At 46.7% G+C, this 24,180-nt stretch overlaps 1 protein-coding gene across 7 annotated transcripts in view; it reads right to left on the minus strand.

The window, feature by feature from the left end:
- The window catches only part of FRMD5 (FERM domain containing 5), a 353,107-nt gene that overhangs the window by 30,547 nt on the left and 298,380 nt on the right, over window positions 1-24,180 (minus strand). For all 7 annotated transcript variants that reach the window (XM_060174543.1, XM_060174544.1, XM_060174540.1 and 4 more), the window contains exons 6-8: window positions 16,600-16,723; window positions 9,884-9,971; window positions 1,641-1,729 (exon numbers count right to left, since the gene is read on the minus strand). In XM_060174543.1, the coding sequence (XP_060030526.1) occupies window positions 1,641-1,729; window positions 9,884-9,971; window positions 16,600-16,723 (301 nt within the window). The remainder of the gene's footprint in view (window positions 1-1,640; window positions 1,730-9,883; window positions 9,972-16,599; window positions 16,724-24,180) is intronic.

Here is a 24,180-nt window from a genome sequence, read left to right on the forward strand (position 1 = left end):
TGTGGTGTGTTGTGGTGTGTGTGGTGTGCTGTGTGTGGTGTAGTGTGGTGTGGTGTGTGTGGTGTGGTTTGGTGTGGTGTGTGTGGTGTGGTGTGTGTGGTGTGGTGTGTAGTGTGGTGTGCTGTGTGTGGTGTGGTGTGTATGGTGTGGTGTGGTGTGCTGTGTGTGGTGTGGTGTGGTGTATGGTATGCTGTGTGTGGTGTGGTGTGCTGTGTGTGGTGTGGTGTGTGTGGTGTGGTATGGTGTGTGTGGTGTGGTGTGTGTGTGGTGTGTTGTGCTGTGTGTGGTGTGTGTGGTGTGCTGTGTGTGGTGTAGTGTGGTGTGGTTTGTGTGGTGTGGTTTGGTGTGGTGTGTGTGGTGTGGTGTGTAGTGTGGTGTGCTGTGTGTGGTGTGGTGTGTATGGTGTGGTGTGGTGTGCTGTGTGTGGTGTGTTGTGGTGTGTGTGGTGTGGTGTAGTGTGTATGGTGTGTGGTGTGGTTTGGTGTGGTGTGTGTGGTGTGGTTTGGTGTGGTGTGGTGTGTAGTGTGGTGTGCTGTGTGTGGTGTGGTGTGTATGGTGTGGTGTGGTGTGCTGTGTGTGGTGTGGTGTGGTGTATGGTATGCTGTGTGTGGTGTGGTGTGCTGTGTGTGGTGTGGTGTGTGTGGTGTGGTATGGTGTGTGTGGTGTGGTGTGTGTGTGGTGTGTTGTGCTGTGTGTGGTGTGTGTGGTGTGCTGTGTGTGGTGTAGTGTGGTGTGGTTTGTGTGGTGTGGTTTGGTGTGGTGTGTGTGGTGTGGTGTGTAGTGTGGTGTGCTGTGTGTGGTGTGGTGTGTATGGTGTGGTGTGGTGTGCTGTGTGTGGTGTGTTGTGGTGTGTGTGGTGTGGTGTAGTGTGTATGGTGTGTGGTGTGGTTTGGTGTGGTGTGTGTGGTGTGGTGTTTGGTGTGGTGTGCTGTGTGTGGTGTGGTGTGTTGTGGTGTGTGTGATGTGGTGTGGTGTGCTGTGTGTGGTGTGGTGTGGTATGTGTGGTGTGCTGTGTGTGGTGTGGTGTGGTGTGGTGTGGTGTGGTGTGGTGTAGTGTGGTGTGGTGTGTGTGTGTATAGAATGAGTGGGGACATAATATAATGCCTGGAAGCTGAAGACACTTAAGCCCTAAAGAGGGACAGAAAAGAGACAGCAGCATCCGTGTTCTTGCAAGTAGAGTGCCCATAGTAGGGGTCAGCCTGAGGAGGCTGTTTTCTTGGGCCAATAGGATGATTTATATCTGCCACAGGGATTACTGTGAGCCTCTTCCTCACTAGGAAAATGGGTAAAGGAGTTGGGTCATTCATGGAGATAGATACTATGGACCCCAGCAGCTGAGAGGCCCAAGGATTCAGTTTTCAGGGGGGAACTTTGTTTCTATAACATTGGTGTCGGTCCTGTGTCTTTCACTACTCAGAAATCAAACCTCTGCACTTGTTCTCTCAGAGAGGATGTGACACCCACTGGAAAGAATAAGGTCCTGGGAAGAGGCCACTACCTTCCTTGGTTACCACTCTGGACACAAGGCATTTAGAGAGGGCTCAGTACTATAACTGCCCCGTCACAGGTGAAGGACATGGGAGCCAAGCCTTTCCCCAGGTGGTGAGGTGTGAAAGGCCCATTTTGGAAAAATCACTCACCACTTAATGAAGTGGACTCTCTTGTTTCCTTGCAGAACAACAAACCCAAAAGGAGTGAAGGCCAGAAAGGCAGCATTTCCTGACACATCCTACAACACAGAAAGGCATCTAATCAGGGTGATGTGGGCATAACAGTGTCAGGATGAGAAGCACAGCTATTTATCACTGATAAGGGTTAGCACTTGGCAGGAGGTCAAAGAAGAAAGAACACAGCATTTGGAGTTCTAGTCTTGCCACCTGCCAGCAATGTGGTTACCGGCAGGTTACTTTGCCTGCGTCTCACTGCCCTGAGCTGCACGTTGCAGAGTTGCAGACGACAGTGATACCAATCTAGGGAGACATGCAGACATCCAAAGAGACCATCAAAACCTCGTGCATTTTTGGGGGTGGGGTGGGACATCTCCAAGTTCTTCAGGCTGTTGTGTGACTCGGCAATTCCATGCCTCTGACGGTTCCCTAGAAAACTGCAAACCTTGTCCACATCAAGCCTCACACATGAATATCCACGATACCCCCCAAATGGAAATAATCCAAATGTCTACCAGCTAATAACTAAATGAACGAAATGTGGCATGTAATTCAGCGGTGGCACTAGATAAAATGGATGAACCTTAAAAATCAGTATGCTAGGTGAAAGAAAGCCATTACATGTTACATGGAAAGGGTCCAGCATTGGTAAATCCACACTGGCTGCCTTTTGAGGGACAATGAAAATGTTCTAAAATTAGACAGTGGTGACAGTCGCTGAACACAGAATATGCTACATGTCATTCTTAAAAGGCAGCCTGGAAAGTGGTGCAGTAGAGAAAGCATTGAACTCTCAAGCATGAGGTCCCAAGTTCAGCCCTCATCACTGCCTGTGCCAGAGTGATGTTCTCTTTCTCTCGTGAAGAAGGAGGAAGAGGAGCAGCAGCAGCTCCGTGGTGCCTGGAATGAGAGAGGCTGCCTGGCCACCTGTCATCAGTTTGGCAGCACTGGGTCTGAGGTTCTGGTGGGTACAGAGAGGAGAAGGTACAGAGAAGCCCCCCTCCCCTGGGAAAATGCTGGGCGAGGACAGACACAAGGGCTGGCTCGTAGATCACGCTTTCCCAGAGAAACTTATATTTATGTATTCCCTTTTGTTGCCCTTGTTTTATTGTTGCAGTTTTTATTGCTACTGATGTCATCATTGGATAGGCCAGAGAGAAATGGAGAGAGGAGGGAAACACAGAGAGGAGGAGAGAAAGACAGATACCTGCAGACCTGCTTCGCTGCCTCTGAAGCGACTCCCCCCGCAGGTGGGGAGCCAGGGGTTCGAATTGGGATCCTTATGCGGTTGTTGCACTTCATGCCACGTGTGCTTAACCTGCTGAGCTACCGCCCGACTCCCTCAGAGAAGCTTCTTTTGTCACTGGGGGCTTTAGGTGAGGACCTACCCTTTCAGGGTATGAGCTGAAAGTCAGGTCACCAGAAAGCTGTGTCAGGACACTGGCCAAATTCAGGACAGTTTTCTGGGCCACTGATCAGATGGTCCCATGGGGACATGTCAGGCACCCGGCTTGAGGCAGGCAATGTAGATCATGCCTGTGGACTCCCCTGGGTGCCCCACCTTCAAGATGTGACACAGTCCGGCCTAGTCCTCAGAACAACAGGGACTTGGGCCTTTCCTTTCCTCAAGGAAAAATGGCCGTTTTTATCTTAAAACTGTCTCTTAGAATCAGGGCTACAGGTATGAGTGTCTGAGCCCAGGGAATAAACTGTGTTTTGCAAACATTCCCACCTAGTGTCTTGTTATTATCTTTTCCTCAGGCTCTATCATGACCCAGACATTTGGCTGCAAGGACAATGTCATTCAACCCATGGGCACAGCCAAAGGCTGTTTAAAAATAACCTGAATGGAGATACTAGTAGACCATAGAGCTGGGTGTCCTCCACCACCAGTGGCTGGTGGTGGCTATTAATACCTGAGCATAAGCACTGTGCACAAACACCAGTCCTGCCAGGCTGATCCCCTGCGCCAGCAGAGATGGGTCAGGGCAGGCATGTGGGGCTTGGGGGAGGGTGGGTGGGCAGAATGCCCAAAGGAAGCATGTGAGGGTGGGTTCTGCTTGCAGGGAGGAGAGTACACATGACCCAAGAATTCCTAAAACTGCAAGTTTAATCAAGACACAGAACTGAGCGTGGAGACCTCTCCTTACTTGTACCAGTGGAGCACAGGCTGTCAGGAAGTGTCTAGCAGATGAATGTGGAAGAAAGTGACTTGGGTCATGAAGCTGGCTGCCAGGGGTAAATATATGAGAGCGAGAGCAGGACAGGCACAGAGGAAGTGGGCAAGGGGTGGAACAGTGCTCTCAGAGGTAAGAAAAGCCCAGGGTCAGGCTGACAGAGAAGGTGGCGAGGACAGAAGGGCAGGGCATGGCGGCAGAGGAGAGCCTGTGTTTAAACCATCGTCACGGGCTTGGCGTTAGAGTGAGCTGCCCTGGGTCTGGCTCTGCTGTGCCCTGTCTGTGTGAGTCCCTTCACTTTCCTCTCTGTCAGTCACCTCCGTGTGCACGATGTCATCAGCCCCTGAGAAAACAAGCAGCTGAGCTGACACTTTCTCCGGGCCTTCCCCAGTCTCTTCTGTTGCATATGAAGTATCTTCATTATCAGTCTGAGTTTTCCCTTGAGATTTGTGTGCAAAGGGACAAGTTATCTGACAAAAGGAGAAGAAAGCAAGGAGAGAAATGACAGTAGTAACCCGCTCCTTCTCACTGAGCAGAAGTCTTGTCTTTCCTCCCTGTTCCCATCTTATCCCCTTGAAATCAGTGCCCATGGGACTGAATCTGGGAGGTGGAATAAAAGCTAGGTTGTGACACATCAGCACTACCCTATATCAGAAAACAGTCAACAGAATCTAGCACATGGGGCTGGGCAGTAGCCCACCCAGTCAAGCACACATAGTACTAAGCACAAGGACTTGTGCAAAGATCTGGGTTTGAGCCCCTGGCTCTCCACCTGCAAGGGTTCGCTTCACAAGCTAGGAAGCAGGTCTGCAGGTGTCTTTGTCTCTTCCTATCTCTTTCTCCTCTCTCAATTTCTCTCTGTCCTAACCAATAAAATGAAAAAAAAAAAAAAGCCTCCAGGAGTGCTGGCACTAAACTCCAGTGATAACCCTGGAGACAAATACATATATATATCTATCACTTTTGCAGCTGTGAGGTGGAGACGTTTGCTTCAATTTTTTATTCACTGAAGCTTATGTGGAAAAGAACTTCAATCGGGGCCAGGCGCACCCGGCTGAGTGCCTGTATTTGCAGTGCGCGACGATCAGGGTTTGAGCCCCTGGTCCCCACCTGCAGGGGGAAAGTTTTGTAAGTGGTGAAGCAGGGATGCAGTTGTCACTCTGTCTCTCCCTTCTATCTATCCCCTTCCCTTTTGATTTCTGGCTGTCTCTATTCAATAAATAAACAAATAAATAAATAAATACTTCAATCTTGGCCTAGGGCTCTGGTTTTAATTTGTTCTGTGGTTTAAGAAACCAAATCTCAGTTATCTCATTTATAAATTCATGACAATACTACTTGTTTTAAGCAGTCCTACTTCCCTCTGACTTTCAGGTGATGCCTCACTGCTGGTGTTGCCACGAAATGGGCAAAGATGCTTTCTTGGCAAGACTATAGATTTGCACCAAGCTGTCCTCGTGCTCACCAGGAAGGCACCGCCACCAAACATGGCACGTTTTAATTCAATGCCATCAGAGATTCACCCCTAGAGATTCACTCTGCTCAGGATGGCAAGAGTATCTTCTTGGCAGGGTTGTTAGAAAGATTTAATGAAGTAGTATATGTAACTGCCCAGAATGTGAACCACATGATGGTGGTTCTTGAGGTTGGAGGATGGTCTGGCCAGAGAACAGATCATCACTGGGCTTGGCCTGTGCTCAGCTTTACTCTTGTCCTGGTGAAGCCACAGGCCTGGTCTGCTGAGGGCTACTGAGGGCAGGTGCAGAGCCCAGGACGGCTTGTGCACGGTCAGAGTCTGGGCCTTACTGTACTGTGCGCCCTCTGTCTGTCACATCTGGAACTGGTAGGATGGATCTCCTCTTCCTGGCCCCAGGGCCAGCCGAGGACACTCTGGACAGAAAGAAACCATCAGGGCAGGCAGGAATAACAACAGTTTCTTAATCAGTCCAGGAGAACAGAGCCCAGCTGAAACGTTTCTCTGCTCTCACTTAATTATCAGAACAATTCTTCTTCTGTCCTCCCTAGGGCTGCGTGCCCCAGATTGCCTGGGTCCAGTAATTGCCTCCCTGTTAATAGAAATCATCAGTATTTATTACGCCAAGTCTTCCAGCTTCTTTCAGTTCTCCTTGTAGTCACATTATGGCAAGTTCTTGTGAGCATAGCACCAAAGTGACTCTACTTAATGGTAAGAGTAAAGGCTCCCAAACTCTTCACTCAGAAGGGTTGAGGAAATCATGAACCAGAGTCCAGAGCTGGAGCTGAGGAGAAATGGCGTCTGTAGCAGGGTCCTAAAATAGCCCCACGTGAGCAAGAAGCAAAGCCCCCAGGAACAACAACTGGCAACCCAGTCAGGAAACTGGCTCCCATCTTCTCCTCAGAGGAAGTCTCCTGGGGGACTGGGTTCCACATAGAGACATAACAATGGGAAGTGACAAGTTCAGATTCTAGCTTGTCCTCTCAGGGTCTCGTATATGGTGACCTCCTGGAACTTCAGCCATATCTATGAAACAGGAAAAATACCAGCCATCCTCCAAGGATGATATGAGGATCGAGGGAGAAAATAGTGAGAAAAAATTCCAGTGGGCCTGCTGTCAAGACCGGCCATAGACATCTCTTCTCTCCTTCCTTCTAGGCTGTGAGAGCAAAGGTATAGTTATGTGTGGCGGGGCCCTACGCAGTGCCTGGTATGAAGGTTGGCTCTTTCGTGAAGCCTCTTCTGATTCTGTGTCTGGTGACGGACAGATTCACTGAAGACGGGCTGGACCAAGAAGCCACAGTCCAGGTGTGCTATGAGCTTGGGCTGGACACCAAACTAGCTGCCACCATGGCTTCCAGGACTCCACAGGCAAAGTAGAGAATCCTCCCTTCACCTCTCCTCCACTGTCACTGCTCAGGTGTCTTGGGACTGTACTAGGTGACAACCCTGCCCAGGAGCCCTTCTCTGAAGAGATAAACAATCTATGTGGCGTCAAAGGAATTGGGCAGGTGTGGAGTGAGATGCAGATGTGACCTGGCAGTTGTGTCTCAAGGTCCTCAAGTGACTTGACAGTTCAGAGAAAGTACCTACTGTGTGCTTTCACACAGATGAGAGCAGCAAGGTTCAGAGAAGCCCCAATATGCGGAGACCAGTCCTGGAGCAAAGGCAAGCTGACTGTAAAGCTCTCTTCAGTCCTGTTATGCAAATCCCGTGCCAGGAGTATCCAAGTGATGTGCGGATGTTAAACTACATCTGTTGGGCCAGCAACCTGGATCGTTCGTTTGCTTTGTCATGTGAGCCAACCAGTTTCAAGCTTGGCCCCAGCCATGCTGGAGGAAGCTCTGATATTTGCTGTCTTCCCCTAACACCGCCCATCCCACAGCCCCATTTTCCTGTCTTTGTGTCTTTCTTTCTGGAAAAATCAGTCTGGAGAGATGAAGCTCTAGTAGTAACAAAAACAAAAACATATAAGCATAAAACATACAGAGGATGTTATTTACGAACAATTTGCTAATTCGTTTGTACATATCCATAGATGAACTTTGGCGGCACAAGTAGGCGTGAATGTATTTTCTGACTACGCTCGTCTAAAGAAATGGGGTTATGCAAAGCGCAAGGGCCGGTGTAAGGATCCGGGTTCGAGCCCATGGCTCCCCACCTGCAGGAGGTCGCTTCGTAAGCAGTGAAGCAGGTCTGCAGGTGTCTGTCTTTCTCTCCCCCTCTCTATCTTCTCCTCCTCTCTCCATTTCTCTCTGTCCTTTCCAACAACAACAGCTATAATAACAACTACAACAAGCACAACAACAAGGGCAACAAAATGGGGAAAAAAAAAGCCTCCAGGAACAGTGGATTCATAGTGTAGCCACCGAGCCCCAGCAATAACCCTGGAGGCAAAAAAAAAAAAAAAGAAAGAAAGAAAGAAATGGGGTTATTTGGCAGTAGGCTGTGCTGGTGGAGAGTGAATTGAGGACAAGAAAGATGACTATTTTTTTTTTTGCCTCCAGGGTTATTGCTGGGGCTTGGTGCCTGCACTATGAATCCACTGCTCCTGGAGGCCTTTTTTTTCTTCCCCCATTTTTTTGCCCTTGTCATTGTCATTATTATTATTGTTGCCGTTGATGTTGTTGTTGGATAGGACAGAGAGAAATGGAGAGAGGAGGGGAAGACAGAGATGGGGAGAGAAAGATAGACACCTGCAGACCTGCTTCACCGCTTGTGAGGTGACCCCGAGCAGGTGGGGAGCCGGGGACCTGAATCTGATCCTCTGGTCCTTGTGCTCCACACCATGTGCACTTAACCCGCCATGCTACCCCGACCCCTGACCTTTTTTTTTTTTTTCAGAGCACTTCTCAGCTCTGATTTATGGTGGTAGTGGGTACTGAACCTGGGAACTCAGGGCCTCAAGCATGAGAGTACTTTTGCATAACCATTATGCTGTCTTCCTAGCCCATCCAGGGTTTCTGAGTGCCAGAATGTCCTCAAAGTTTCTGTGCTACTGAGGAAGGAACTCAGGGCCTTGCATATATGCAATACTGCGAAGTAACCTTTGAGTCCAACTTCTTTAACTGTCTTCTTTAGAGAGGGAGAGAGGGAGAGAGAGAAGAGAGTTTCCACATCACCACTCCCTTTCCCATGGAGATCCCCCTTGCCTTGGTTCCCCTGAATGGTTCTGGGGCTCAAGCCCAGAGCCTCAGGCATGGTGACATATGTGTTATACTCAGTGAGCTATCACCCAGCCCTCAAAGTTGACTTTGTAAGTTTCAATTCCTTGGCAAGAATTAGTCACTCTCCCTCCCCCACCAAAAGGGCCAAGTAAAACACTACCTTGCCTCTGAATCATTGGGTTCCTCGGTTTTTTTTTCTTTTCTTTTCCTTCTTCCTTTCTTTCTTTTAAAAATGTTTTTATTTATTATTGGTTAGAAACAGAGAGAAACTGAGAGTGGGCAGAGACAGAGAGATACCTGCAGCCCTGCTTCACTACTTGTGAGGCTTCCCCCATGCAGGTGGGGACCAGGGGCTTGAACCTAGGTCCTTGCGCACTGTCATGTGAGCGCTTAACCAGGTGCGCCACTGCCTGGCCCCGGATTCTTTGGTTTCTATTCTTTTAATTTTTTTGCTGGAAACTTAAGGTACCGTGGGGGTAGATAGTATAATGGTTATTCAAAAAGACTGTCATGTCCCAGGTTCAATCCCCCACACCACCATAAACCAGAGCTGAGCAGTGCTCTGGTTAAAAAAAAAAGAAAAAAAAGAAAAGAAACTTAAGGTATCTTCCCTATTAGGAAAAGATGAATGTTCTCTCATCTGACGCTGCTCCCCTCAGATAAGCTAGCACAGCAGCTTTACTGCTGGCACTGGGACTGTTAATGGAAAGAGAGTTATGAAAACATGTGGAGACACTGAGGCAGAGAGCCGGAGCAGCCAAGCAAATGGGACATGCGGACAGAGTGTAGCGATACAACCAAAGAGACAGTCAGCGGGAGGCCACGCCATCTCTGTGATGACCGTGACCGCCTGCACTCATCTCCACAGCCCCAGACACACGTGAGTAATTACTAGAGGGTTCCCTGGGCAGAGCCTCCCCAGCTGGCTCCTGTCTTGTCCTCACAGGCACTTAATGGAATTAAATGTGACTCCACGGCAGTTCCTTGCAGTGACTTAGGCTGCCGCAGTCAATAAAACTTACTCTTGGAAAAGAAACTAGATTACGACGGGTCAGAGAAGGGTGGGCCATCTGCTGTGCTCCTCCGCTCATTCCCTCAGGGGGGCCTCCCACATCTCTCCTCTCTTCATTTCCACCCCATTACTCCACAGCCGCTCAAGCGGGGTATCAGCTTCTGATGTGTTATCTAGAGCGACTTTGCCTCTGACATTGACGTGGCACCACAAGATGAGGTAGTGTGGCATCTGGGGGAATGTTCAAGGCGAGACATTTTCTTTGGCATCTGCTGCTAGTATAAAGCCCATCCTCCAAGTACTAAAGGAGTTTGTGGTCCCCTTCTACGTGTCCCCCCCTCTCAAAAAGGCTGGTGCTGTGCAGTCTCCAGTTACTCTGGTCTTACCTTACAGGGGTGAGGGTCCACACCATATGTCTCCAACGTCTGCGCTTTTCTTAGGAAGTTCAGCTCTGATGTTGCTGGTGTTTGGCCACTGGAACGAACATGAGATCATGTCAGGGCTTACCATTCCCATAGGCTCCACTAAGGTCTGTTCTCTAGTACGAAATGCTCAGACTGAGTCAGGCCTCATGATGAGTGACCTGGGCTGAATGTGAAGCAATAGGGAATGCTGCGAACTGCGGCAAATCGGATGAAGGCAGCTGCCCCTCCACTCTGAGACTATAGCCTTGTGGGGAACGTGGAACCCAGCGTTTCTAGATGTGGAGGTAGACTGAAAAGGATATTGATTTTTTAATTTTTTAATTTTTTTTACCAGAGCACTGCTCAGCTCTGGCTTATGGCGGTATGGGGGATTGAACCTGGGACTTGAGAGCCTCAGGCATGGAAGTCTCTTTACTGTTCAACAATTTGTTTGGCTTTGTATGTTAACTCTCTTTTCAGCCACCAGGTTCCAGATGCCAGCAGGATGCTGACCAGACTTCCCTGGACAGACGGCCCCACCAATATGTCCTGGAGCTCCACTTCCCCAGAGACCCACCCTACTAGGGCTAGGGAAAGAGGCAGGCTGGGAGAATGGATCGACTAGTCAACAACCATGTTCAGCGGAGAAGCAATTACAGACGCCAGACCTTCCACCTTCTGCAACCCACAAAGACCCTGGGTCCATACTCCCAGAAGGATAAAGAATGGGAAAGCTGTCAGGGGAGGGGATGGGATATGGAGATCTGGTGGTGGGAATTGTGTGGAGTTGTACCCCTCCTATCCTATGGTTTTGTTAATGTCTCCTTTTTTTAAAATAAATTAATTAATAAAAAAAGAAAGTCTCTTTGCATAACCATTAGGCTATACCCCCACCCAGGATATTAATTTTATTTATTTATGAGAAAAATAGGAGAGAAAGAACCAGCCATCACTCTGGTACATGTGCTGCCGGGGATCGAACTCGGGACCTCATGGTTGAGAATCCAGTGCTTGATTCACTGCGACACCTCCTGGACCACAGGATATTGATTTTTATGTGGCATTTCACAATTTCAAATACCAAGGGGGCAAACAAAACACACCTGTAGGCTGGCTGCAGGCTATGGTTTTCTTGCCTGTGATCTGATCTAGACTGAAATTCACAAAGGGGTTGTGTACCTTTCTGGTGCTGACAGCGCTATTTGTTTACTAGCAAAAGGAATGTGGATTAGAGGGTGAAGACAGCCTGTGGGAGACAGTGCTGGACCCCCCCCCCCCACTCCACTGTAGCTCTGCCTGTGCACAGCGTAATTACTATGAAAACTGAAGCCAGGGCCCAGGCAGTGATGCACCCAGCTGAGCACACATCTTACAGTCCACCAGGACCTGGGTTCAGGCCTCCGGTCCCCACCTGCAGCGGGGGGAATTCCGGTTTCAGGAGCATTGAAGCAGTGCCGCAGGCATCTCTCTCCCTCACTTCCCTCTCAATTTCTCTGTTTCTGTTTGATATATATAAATAAAACATTTAAATAAAACATTTAAATAAATGGACTAAGTGCCCCATAGTGAGAGAGAGAGAGAGAGAGAGAGAGAGTGAGAAAGAGAAGAAGAAGAAGAAGAAGGAGAAGGAGAAGGAGAAGGAGAAGGAGAAGGAGAAGGAGAAGAGGAAGAAGAAGGGGAAGAGGAGACAACAGAAGTTTGCAGAAGAAGAAAGGAAGGAGTCCTGGCACCAAGTAACCTACAAAGGGGGCCTTTCATCCCTTCCCTTCTGGTGGCAATGGCAGTGTTCCCATCAGCCTCTCTGCTGCAGAGAGGGTTGGTTTCTGGGTGAGTAGGGAGTGGGAAGTTTTGAAGTCAACAACAGTGACTGCTGGTGGGAAGGACTGAAAGTTGCTCATTTCTAAGTCAGTTTGCCTCAGTACAGCTCTCCAAATACAACAGATGGAAAGACAGGTCAACCCGACCCAGGGCGGAAAAGGCCAGAGTCCCTCCAGTGTTCTCTGGAGAGGCATCGAGCAAACAGCCACCTTTATTTCCCAGCTTCTGTCCTGCCTGCAGTAAGACATAGTAGAAAGAAAACATACAGTTTGGGCCCAGGTAGAAAAAGGAGCCTTTACTTATTTATTTAGGTGGAATTGAGGCTTTGAGCATGGGTGATTTTAACACTCTGGGTCACTTTTGTTTAATGCAAGTTTTTTTAAAAAAGCATATTATTTTATTTATTATTGGATAAAGATAGAGAGAAATTGAGAGGAAGGGGGAGATAGAGAGACAGTGGTCCATGGAGTGGTGCAGTGGATAAAGTGTTGGATTCTCAAGCATGAGGTCCTGAGTTCAATCCCCAGCAGTACATGTACCCGAGTGATGTCTGGTAAAATCTTTCTCTGTCCTTTTATCATCATGAATGAATAAATAAAATCTTAAAAAAAAAGAGAGGGAGAGAGACAGAGAGACACCTGCAGCCCTGCTTCACCACTCATTAAGTTTTCCTCCTGCAGGTGGGGGCCAGCCAGGGGCTTGAATCTGGGACCTCGTGCACTGTAAGGTGAGCGCTTAACCAGGTGCGCCACCACCTGGCCCCTAATGTAAGTTTTAAAAAAATATCTTTGTTTATTTAAAATAGGACTGATTAATTAATTAGTTAATTTTGGATAGAGACAGAGAAATTGAGAACGAAGGGGGGGAAGGACAGAGAGGGAGAGCGTGGTCTGGGAGGTGGCGCAGTGGCTAAGGCACTAGACTCTCAAGCATGAGGTCCTGAGTTCAATTCCTAGCAGCACATGTACCAGAGTGATGTCTGGTTCTTTCTCTCTCTCCTCCTATCTTTCTCATTGATAAATAAATAAAATTAAAAAAGAGAGGGAGGGAGACACCTGCAGCACTGTTTTACCTCTTGTGAAGTCCCCCCCCCCACAAGTGTGGCCTGGGGGCTTGAACCCAAGTCCTCCTGTACTGTAATATGTGCACTCAACCAGGTATACCACCACCTGGCCCCCGGATCACTCTTTTCATTCCGATAGAGAGACAGAGAGAGTCATGGGGGAAAAGAGAGAGCAACCACAGAGAGAGGTGGAGACAACACAGCCCAGAAGCATCCTCAGTTGCCATGGCACCTGTCCCGTCGGGCTAGGGACCTTGAACCTGTGTTCTGAGTGCAGCAATGCAGGAATCGTACCTGGTGAACTCTCTCTCCAGCCCTCATCTTTTGTATTATGAAGAGGGGTTGGATCTGTGTAAATGGAGCCTGTGCAAGTATTATTGTGGCGAGTGCATACTCTCTGACTTCCACCAGCACACCTACACCATGAGGAAACTGGAGAATGCTCTAGCTACTATTATATTTTCCCCAAATGCTCAAGACATCTCCTGAAGCCCTGCTGGTAGTGCCTTCTGGCCAGCCCACTACATCCCTCTTGGCCTCGTGCTTATTCACATCTTTACCACAAGGGGCCGCTGTTTTCCTAACAGAGAGTGATGGGAGGAACCAGGTTTGGGTCTGCATTCTTCTGGGAGTTGGGAGCTAGCCCAGTGACACACAGTGGAAGCCCATTTACAAAGGCAAAAGAGGCTTTGGGAATGTATCTGTTGTATTTGAGTGAAGGTGACAAGTATGCACGTAAGTTAGGGGAGGGGCTAGTTTATACTCAATATTATCATTAGAGTTGGGAGTCATTAGCGTTATAGAGTCATTAGAGTCATTAGAGTTATCATTAGAGTTGGGAGTCATTAGAGTTTATACTCAGTATTATCATTAGAGTTCGCACGTGGCGCGAAGGACCAGCGTAAGGATACCTGTTCGCGCCCCGACTCCCCAACTGCAGGGGAGTCACTTCACAGACGGTGAAGGAGGTCTGCAAGTGTCTATCTTTCTCTCCCCCTCTCTTTCTTCCCCTCCTCTCTCCATTTCTCTCTGTCCTATCCAACAACGAGGGCATCAATAACAACAACAATAACTACAACAATAAAGGGCAGCAAAAGGGAAAATAAATAAATAAATATTAAAATAAAACAAGAAAGTTAAAAAATATTATGATTAGAACTAGCGTACACATTCCCAGCACTGTCATTCTCTAAAAGGTAGTTACACATTTAAATAAATACTTGTATTTACTTGTATTTCGATAGAAAGACAGAAATTGAGAGGGGAGGGAGAAAGAGAGAGGGAGAGAGGGACACCTGCAGCCCTGCTTCGCCACTCATGAAACCTACAGCCCAAGAGGTGGCCCTGCGAATAAAACATCGGATTCTCAAGCACAAGGTTCCCAGTTTAATCTCTGCCATCCCATGTGCCAGAGTGATGCTCTGGTTTTACATTCTTTCTCCTCTCCCATTCATAAATAAGTTATTCTTTCTTGAAATACTTAAAAAAGGTAGTGTATTGAAATAAAGGCATGACGGGGTCGAGTGGCGGCACATTCATGTACATGTTACCATGTACAAGGACCTAGGTTCAAGCCCCTGACCCCCACCTACGGGGGGAGGGGAGGGGCAGCTTCACGCGTGGTGAAGCAGTGCTGCAGGCGTCTTTCTCTCTCCTTTTCTCTATGCTACCCCCTTCCATCCAGGTTTCTGTCTCTATCCAAGGAAGAAAGAAAGAAAGGGAGGAAGGAAGAAAGGGAAGAAGGAAGGGAAAAAGGAAGAAAGAAAGAGGGGATCAGTCGTAGCGCAGTGGGTTAAGCGCACGTGGCACGAAGCACAAAGACCGGCGTAAGGATCCCAGTTCGAGCCCCTGGCTCCCCACCTGCAGGGGAGTCGCTTTGCAAGTGGTGATGCAGGTCTGCAGGTGTCTGTCTTTCTCTCCCCCTCTCTGTCTTCCCCTCCTCTCTTCCATTTCTCTCTGTCCTATCCAACAACGAACGACAACAACAATAATAACCACAAGGCTATAACAACAAGGGCAACAAAAGGGGGAAAATGGCCTCCAGGAGAGGTGGATTCATGGTGCAGGCACTGAGCTCCAGCAATAACCCTGGAGGAAAAAAGAAAAAAAAAAGAAAGAGAAAGAAAGAAGGAAAGAAAGGGTGGGAGGAAGGAAGGAAGAAAATAATGACATGTTTTGTTTTATGAGACTATATTGTGTTAATATTTTTCAAACGCCTTATGCGCGCATGTGTGTTTAAATCAACCTCAGTAGAAAATTCTGTTTTATGTGGGTGAAAGCATGCATTCCTGTTATTCTACGGCATATTGTGGCATATTGTGGCATAATCTGGCATATTGTGGGAGAAGTTAGAGAAGCTGGAGGCTCAGTAAGCCTGGACAGACAGAGCATGGGAATGAATGAGGGAGGGCTGCAGTCACAGCCCTGGGTCATGGGTTCTGGGCACCTACCTACAGGATTTAGGACTCAGTTCTGTCTGTGCGGATCCTTCTTATTTATTTATTTATTTTTTTTACCAGAGCACTGGCTCAGCTCTGGCTTATGGTGGTGTGGGGGACTGAACCTGGGACCTCTTAGCCTCAGGCACGGGAGTATGTTTGCATAACCATTAATGCTATCTCCTTCCTCCTGCGCTGACGCTTTCATGAATCCAGAAGTCACCTGTCACACTATCAGGCTGAGGGTTGCCTGTTTTCCATATATATATTATATCATTATATCATTAGTGATTGAATATTGATTACAAGGTAATCTCATTACAAGGTAACAGGGACACAATTCCACACCATTCCCACCATCAGAGTTCTCGATCCCCAACCCCTCCATTGTAAGCTATCGCAGTTCTCCCAAGGTTGTAGATAAGAGTTAACTAGTCTTTTTCTTTTTTAAAAAGATTTTATTTACTTATTAATGAGAAAGATAGAAGAGAGAGAAAGAACCAGACATCACTCTGGTACACGTGCTGCTGGGGATTGAACTCGGGACCTCATGCTTGAGAGTCTAGTGTCTTAGCCACTGCACCACCTTCCAGACCACAACTATTTTTTTTTAATTTTTAATATTTATTTATTCCCTTTTGTTGCCCTTGCTTTTTTATTATTGTAGTTATTATTGTTGTTGTTATTGATGTCATCATTGTTGGATAGGACAGAAAGGAATGGAGGGAGGAGGGGGAGAGAAAGACACCTGCAGACCTGCTTCACCATCTGTGAAGTGACTCCCCTGCAGGTGGGGAGCTGGAGGCTCGAACAGGGATATTCACGCCAATCCTTGCACTTTGTTTGGCCACCTGTGCTTAATTCAGTGTGCTACCGCCCAACTTCCTAAGAGTTAACTAGTATTTATACAACTATCTTTCTATATTTGTATATATTTGCCCTTTTTTTTTTTTTTTAACATCCCGTCTCCTTTTCCTTTCCAAGTCACACATATACCTATTGCTATCTCCAAATCCCCCTCCCTTTTCCTTCCTTCTTTCTGGTTCCTGATGGAGTTCCTGTTGTCCACATTTCCACTGAATCTTTCTTCTTTTTTCCTCTATTGTTTCTTTTATAATCTCCCCCCACCCCAGTAATGTTTCTTCCCTCTTCATTTATCTTAGTGTAACAAATACCTTTCAGAAGCCATTCTCTTTCTATTTGTCTTACACTATAACTTCGCTCTTGCCTTTAAGTCCCAGACTATACCACACTTCTTGCAGGGTGAGCCCGTGGGGTTAGAGTTGTGCTGTCAGTGGGTCTGCACTTTCAGGAGCAGACGACACAGCACAGAGTCACACGCAATACAGCATCTGGGGTCTAAACTGAGTGTCACATACCTAAGTTCTGTCTTGTGAATCTCAGCAATTTTTCTCTCCAGCTTCTCTGAATGCTTAGGGAAAAACTGGAACTTGGAGCTGTAGCCTTCAGGATGTTTCCCTGGATCATAATCTCCAATCTCCGCTTGTAGAAAGAAAGCAGGGAAAATCGTTAAGGAGATAGGTATATCCTAGTGACAAAGAAACAAGCGATTAACACCCAAAGCAAGAGTCAACACATACCATAATTACAAAGAACAGTGGATCCCAAGCATGGCAGTGGGCTGGGCAGAGGGAATGCCCTATGCATAGGAGCTGCCCCACCTTGGTCTCCCCGTTACCCACTCTGGGTTCAGATCTAGCCTAAGCAGAGACAGCACCACAGTCTTCACCATCCAACCAAGAGAAGAGGGCCTGGGAGAGCAGTGCACTCTGAGGCAGCACAGGAAACCAAGTGTGATCAGGGAGACAGAACCTCTAGGGACACAGTCAGAAGTCCAAATCTCATTTTGAAAACGTTAGTGGGGACACAGCAAACTGATGAATAAACCATGATCCAAATCTAGACTTCAACTCTCAGTCCAAATCAAATCAAGGGAATGCATTATATATATATATATTTTCCCTTTTGTTGCCCTTGTTGTTTTGAATTGTTGTTGTAGTTATTGTTGTTATTATTGATTTTGTCATTGTTAGATAGGACAGAGAGAAATGGAGAGAGGAGGGGAAGACAGAGAGGAGGAGAGAAAGATAGACACCTGCAGACCTGCTTCACTGCCTGTGCAGGTGGGGAGTCAGGGGCTCGAACCGGGATCCTTACGCTGGTCCTTGTGCTTTGCACCATATGTGCTTAACCCGCTGTGCTACCGCCCAACTCCTGGGAATGCATTTTTATTTATTTATTTTTTGCCTCTAGGGTTATTGCTGGGTCTTGGTGCCTGCACTACAAATCCCTACTGCTCCTGGAGGCCATTTTCCCCATTTTTGTTGCCCTTGTTCTTATTATTTTTATTGTTACCATGGTTATTGTTGTTGCTGGATAGGACAGAGAAAAATCGAGAGAGAAGGGGAAGACAGGAAAAGAGAAAGAAAGATAGACACCTTCAGACCTGTTTCACTGCCTGTGAGGTGACCCCCCCCCCCCAGCAGGTGGGGAGTCAGGGGCTCGAACCAGGATCCTTATACCAGTCCTTACACTCCACACCAAGTGCACTTAACCCCCTGCTCTACTGCCTGGCCCCCAAAGGAATGCATTTGAGTAAACATTCGCTGAGGATTGAACAGGTGCCAGACTGTTCAAGAGGACTGCAGAGTGGGAAGGACAGCTGTAACCCGGCAAGTGTCATTGACTTCAGGAGCATGAGGTCCTAAGGCTGACTCCTGTTCCTTGCAGGGTGTGACCATTCACAACAAGAACCCACTGCTGCTCTGGAGGTCGCAGGTAAGGGCAAGTCTGGGGAGGCAGCCGGGCCACAGTGCCCTCACAATGTTTCCCTGGTCAGAACCCAGCTTTCACGAGCCAGGTGGTGACGCACCTGGTTGAGTGCACATGTTACAATGCACAAGGACCCAGGTTCCAGCCCCTGGTCCCCACCTGCAGGGGGAAAGCTTTGCAAGTGGTGAAGCAGGGCTACAGGTGTCTCTCTTTCTCTTTCCCTCTCTATCTCCCCCTACCTTCTTGATTTCTAGCTATCTCTAATAAATAAAAATTATAAAAAAAATTTAAAAAAAAGGAACCTAGCTTTCAAACACAGGAGATAATCCCCAGGGAACATGAAGGGTATGTGAAAAAGTCTGCTAAGAAGTTCCAGCTGCTTTGTGACTGTCCCTTCACCCTCCTGGTGAGAACAACTTGGGTGCAAATGGCAAGTCTTAAAGGCGAAATAGTCTTTTTAAAAATATTTATTCCCTTTTGTTACCCTTGTTGTTTTACTGTTGTAGTTATTATTATTGTTGCTGTTATTATAGTTATTGATGTCATCTTTGTTAGGACAGAGAGAAATGGAGAGAGGAGGGGACGACCGAGAGGGGGAGGGGGAGATAGATACCTGCAGACCTGCTTCACCGCATGTAAAGCGACTCCCCTGCAGGTGGGGAGCTGGGGGCTTGAACCGGGATCTTTACACCAAGGCGAAATATTCTTTATCACCACTGAGGAAATGTTGACTTACAGAATTGTTACTGTTGGGAGTCCGGAAGTAGCGCAGCAGTTTAAGCGCAAGTGGCGCAGAGCGCAAGGACCAGTATAAGGATCACGGTTGGAGCCCCCAGCTCCCCACCTGCAGGGGAGTCGCTTTACAGGTGGTGAAGCAGGCCTGCAGGTGTCTATCTTTCTCTCCCCCTCTCTGTCTTCCCCTCCTCTCTCCATTTCTCTCTGTCATATCCAACAATGACAACAACAATAATAACTACAACAATAAAACAACAAGGGTGTAGTCTGGGAGGTGGTGCAATGGATAAAGCACTGGATTCTCAACCATGAGGTCCCGAGTTTGAATCCCAGCAGCACATGTACCAGAGTGAAGGCTGGTTCTTTCTCTCTTATCTTTCTCATGAGTAAATAAATTCTTTTTTTTTTTTGAGTAAATAAATTCTAAAAAATAAAATAAAATAAAACAACAAGGGCAACAGAAGAGAATAAATAAATTAATTAGTTAAAAACAAAAAGAATTGTTACTGTTCCATATCTTCCCGAATAGGGTGTTAGCACATTTCAATAACCACCAAGTCACCACCCTCCACCGCGGGGCACTGGATTCCCAGCCTGTCCTTAACCCCTCTCCCCATTTCAGTATGTATATGAGTTACTTTATTGTGCCTGAGAGTTTCATGCGAGATGAAGAGAAAGAGCAAGTGAGCCAAAACACCACTCTTTCCACTCAGCTGAAACACTGCTCTTGTGGCACGAACTACTCACTGAACTTTCTGGATTATTTGGAACTCTATCATTTAGCAAAAGGTTGAAGGCTTCTTTGCATTGAAATTCTTGCACTACCATGAATCATGAAGTCATTTATAATAATTGTATTTTAAAAAACTCCATGCGGAAAACATCACTGTTGGACTCCAAGTACTTCTTCATCTTTTCTTTTTAATCGCCACGAGGCTTATCACGGGGCGCAGTGCATACCTACTCCTTCTCCACCCCCTTTTTTCTTTCTTTTTTTTTTTTTTATAGAAACAGAGAAATTGAGAGGGGATGGGGTGGGGTGAGGCGTCTGCAACACTCCTCCACTGCTCGTGAAGCTTCTGACTGCCCCCCCAGTACTTGAACCCAGGTTTTATTTTCTCTTTTAATTTTTCTTTTTTTTTAAAAAATTATTTATTCCCTTGTGTTGCCCTTGTTTTATTGTTGTAGTTATTATTATTGTCATTGTTGTTGGATAGGACAGAGAGAAATGGAGAGAGGAGGGGAAGACAGAGAGGGGGAGAGAAAGACACCTGCAGACCTGCTTCACCGCCTGTAAAGCAACTCCCCTGCAGGTGGGGAGCTGGGGGCTTGAACCGGGATCCTTACGCTGGTCTTACACTTCGTGCCACATGTGCTTAACCTGCTGCGCTACTGCTTGACTCTCCCCCCCCATTAAAAAAAAAAAATCTTTATTGGGGAATTAATGTTTTACATTCTACAGTTAAATACAATAGTTTTTATATGCATAGCATTTCTCAGTTTTCCATATAACAATACAACCCCCACTAGGTCCTTTGTCATCCTTCTTGGACCTGTAACCGCCTCCCCCCCCAGAGTCTTTTACTTTGGTGCAATACGCCAATTCCAGTTCAGGTTCTACTTGTGTTTTCTCTTCTGATCTTGCTTTTCAACTTCTGCCTGAGAGTGAGATCATCCTATACTTATCCTTCTGTTTCTGACTTATTTCACTTAACATGAACTTTTCAAGGTCCATCTAAGATGGGCTGAAAACAGTGAAATCACCGTTTTTAATAGCTGAGTAGTATTCCATTGTGTATATATACCACAACTTAAGAACATATGTGTACACAGATCTTTTTGGATGGGGGTGTTGGGTTCCTTAGGATATATCTCCAGGAGAGGAATTGCAGGATCATAGCATAGGTCCATTTCTAGCCTTCTGAGAGTTCTCCAGACTGTTCACAGGGGTTGGACCAATTTACATTCCCACCAGTGGTGCAAGAGGGTTCCTTTGGCCCCACACCCTCTCCAGCATTTGCTGCTGCTACCTTTTCTGATGTATGACATTCTCACAGGAGTGAAGTGGTATCTCATTGTTGTCTTTATTTGCATTTCTCTGACAATCAAAGATTTGGAGCATTTTTCATGTGTTTCTCGGCCTTTTGGATCTCTTCTGTGGTGAATTTTCTGCCCATCTCCTCTGCCCATTTTTGGATGGGGTTATTTGTTTTCTTGTTGTTGAGTTTGGCAAGCTCTTTATATATTTTGGTTATTAAACTCTTGTCTGATGTATGGCATGTAAAGATCTTCTCCCATTCTGTGAGGGGTCTCTTGATTTGGGTAGTGGTTTCTTTTGCTGTGAAGAAGCTTTTTAATTTGATGTAGTCCCATAGGTTTATGCTTGCTTTAGTCTTCTTTGTAATTGGATTCGTTTCATTGAAGTTATCTTTAAAATTTATGTGGAAAAGAGTTCTGCCAATATTTTCCTCTAAGTATCTGATAGTTTGTGGGCTAACATCCAAGCCCTTGATCCACTTGGAATTTACTTTTGTATTTAAATATAGTGGTTCAGTTTCATTCTTCTGCATGTTTCAACCCATTTTTTCCAACACCATTTGTTGAAGAGACTCTGCTTCCTCATTTAATAGTCTGGGCACCTTTGTCAAAGATTAGATGTCCACAAGTATGGGGACTTACTTCTGGGCTCTCAATTCTATTTCACTGGTCAGTGTGTCTATTCATGTTCCAGTACCAAGAAGTTTTGATGACAATGGCCCTATAATACAATTTGAGATCTGGGAGTGTGATGCCTCCAGTTCTGTTCTTTCTTCTCCAGATTGTTTTGGCAATTCTAGGTCTTTTCTGGTTCCAGATAAACATTTGTAGCATTTGTTCTATTCTCCTAAAAAATGTGCTTGGGATCTTGATCGGGATAGCATTCAATTTGTAGATGGCTCTGGGTAGTATATTCATTTTGATGATGTTAATTCTACCAACCCATGAACATGGAATATCTTTCCACTTCTTTGTGTCTTTTTCAATTTCCTTGAGTAGTGACTCATAATTTTCAGTATACAAGTCTTTCACTTCTTTGGTTAGGTTTACTCCTAGATATTTTATTGTTTTTATTGCTATAATAAAAGGAATTGATTTCTGGATTTCAATTTCTTCTACCTTAGTGTTTGCATAGAGGAATGCCACTGACTTTTTGAATGTTAATTTTCTAGCCTCACACCTTACTGTATTGCCTGATGATTTCCAAAAGCTTCTTGCTGGATTCCTTAGGTTTTTCTATGTATACTATCATATCTGCAAATAGGGAGAGTTTGACTTCTTCTCTTCCAATCTGTATGCTTTGAATTCCTTGCTCCTGCCTGATTGCTATGGCAAGAACTTCCAACACTATGCTGAATAGTAATGGTGATAGTGGGCATCCCTGTCTAGTACCTGATCTGAGGGGAAATGCTTCCAGAAACCCACCAGTGATTTGGTGGGTTCCTGAAGTCGTTCTAGTCCTGTCTTCTTATCAACTCCCCTTTTTCAAATTTCTTTATTGGGGATTAATGGCTTATAGTCAACAGTAAAGCACAACAGTTTGTACATGCATAACGATTTCCAGTTTTCCATATAATAGTTCAACCCCCCACTAGGGAATCCAGGTTCTTGTGAGTGATAATGGGTACACTCAACCAGGTGTACCACCACCTGGCCCCTCAAGTACTACCACTACTAGTACTGCTACCACCACCACCACCACTACTAGTACTACTTCTCCTTCTTCCTCTTCTTTTTTTTTTTTTTTGTGCCTCCAGGGTTATCACTGAGGCTCAGTGCCTGCACTACAAATCCACTGCTCCTGGAGGCCATTTTCCCCCTTTTGTTGCCCTTTTTTTTTTTTTTTGTAGTTATTATTGTTGTTATTGATGTCATTGTTGTTGGATAGGACAGAGAGAAATGGAGAGAGGAGGGGAATACAGAGAGGGGGAGAGAAAGATAGACACCTGCAGAGCTGCTTCACCGCTTGTGAAGTGACCCTCCTAAAGGTGGGGAACCAGGGGCTAGAACCGGGATCCCTACACCGGTCTTGCACTTTGTGCCATGTGTACTTAACCCGCTGTGCTACCACCCGGCCTTCCTTCCTCTTCTTGTTTTTTTGCCAATATGAATCCACAGCTCCCAGTGGCCATTCACTGCCCTCCTCCCATTTTTACAGGATAGGAAAGAAGTTGAGTGGGGAGGGCAGATGGGGGGGGGGGGAGACAGACACCAGAAGACTTGCTTGACCACTCAAGAAGCATCCCTTCTGCAAATGGAGAACGAGGGCTCAAACCCAGGTCCTTGTGTGTAACATGCAAGCTTAACGGGGTGCACCACTGCCCGGCCCTCTCAAGTACTTCTTTGGCATTTTTTCTTATAAGAGACAGAGAAATTAAGAGCAGAGGGGAAGATAGAGAGGGAGAGAGATAGAGAGATACCTGCAGCCCTGCTTTACCACTCATGAAGCTTTCCCCCTCATGAAGCTTTCCCCCTGCAGGTGAGGACAAGGGGCTTGAACCTGTACCCTTGTGTTTTCATCCCCTGCCATTTCTCCCCCTAGTCGCCTACTTTGGACTGAGACTTCTATCGGACTTGCTGGTATACTCTTTGGACACTTTAGACAATTTTACAGCAGCTTTCTTCCCTTCACATTGCTGGTTTTTCATAGAATGACCCTGAGTAGTTCACAGACTTTACACACTGTTGCCCTGGGCATTAGATAAAAGGAAAGGGGGAGATGCTGGGAAATTGTGCAGATGCATTCACATCTGCCATGTTTTCCCCTCAGGCTACTAGTTCCTGTGAGAGTTGGGACATTCTGGGAGTGCCTGTTCCGCCATGTTATGCCCTCAGGACATTGTCTATATCCCCACGATATCTGGAGTGCTTTGGTTACTCCTCCCCCCTCCCATTCTCACGAGAGTTATCATCCTATCCTGGAGTGCTATGGTTACTCCTCCCCCTTGTAAAAGCTGCTCCTATAAAAACCCTTCGTTTTCCGCACCTCGCTCTCTTGCCAGCGCTTCACTCGGTGTTCAGACGCAGGAAAGATTACTGCGTGAGGCGGCCATTTTCGCTACCTCCACGTGGCCCAACCTGCTTCTCTAGCACCCAACTCTGAGGTGTCAGCGCAAATAAAGATTTGTGTTTCCTCTTTGCTCCGGACCCCCTCTCTCTCATCTCCGCGGCCCGCGCTCAACAAGATCTGGCTCAACAACACCCTTGCGCACTGTAATGTGTGCACTTAACCAGTGCCCCACATTTTTTTCTGTCTCTTTGTTTACTGTTAGGGTTCAGTGCCGGCACTTCAAATCCACTTCCATTGTTCCTGTCGGCTTTTTTTTTTCCTTTTTTCTTTTTTTAATGGACAGAGAGAAACTGAGAGAGGAGGTGGAGATAGAGAGGGGGAGAAA

Source organism: Erinaceus europaeus, chromosome 16 (genome assembly GCF_950295315.1).
Source record: "Erinaceus europaeus chromosome 16, mEriEur2.1, whole genome shotgun sequence".
NCBI lineage: Eukaryota > Metazoa > Chordata > Mammalia > Eulipotyphla > Erinaceidae > Erinaceus > Erinaceus europaeus.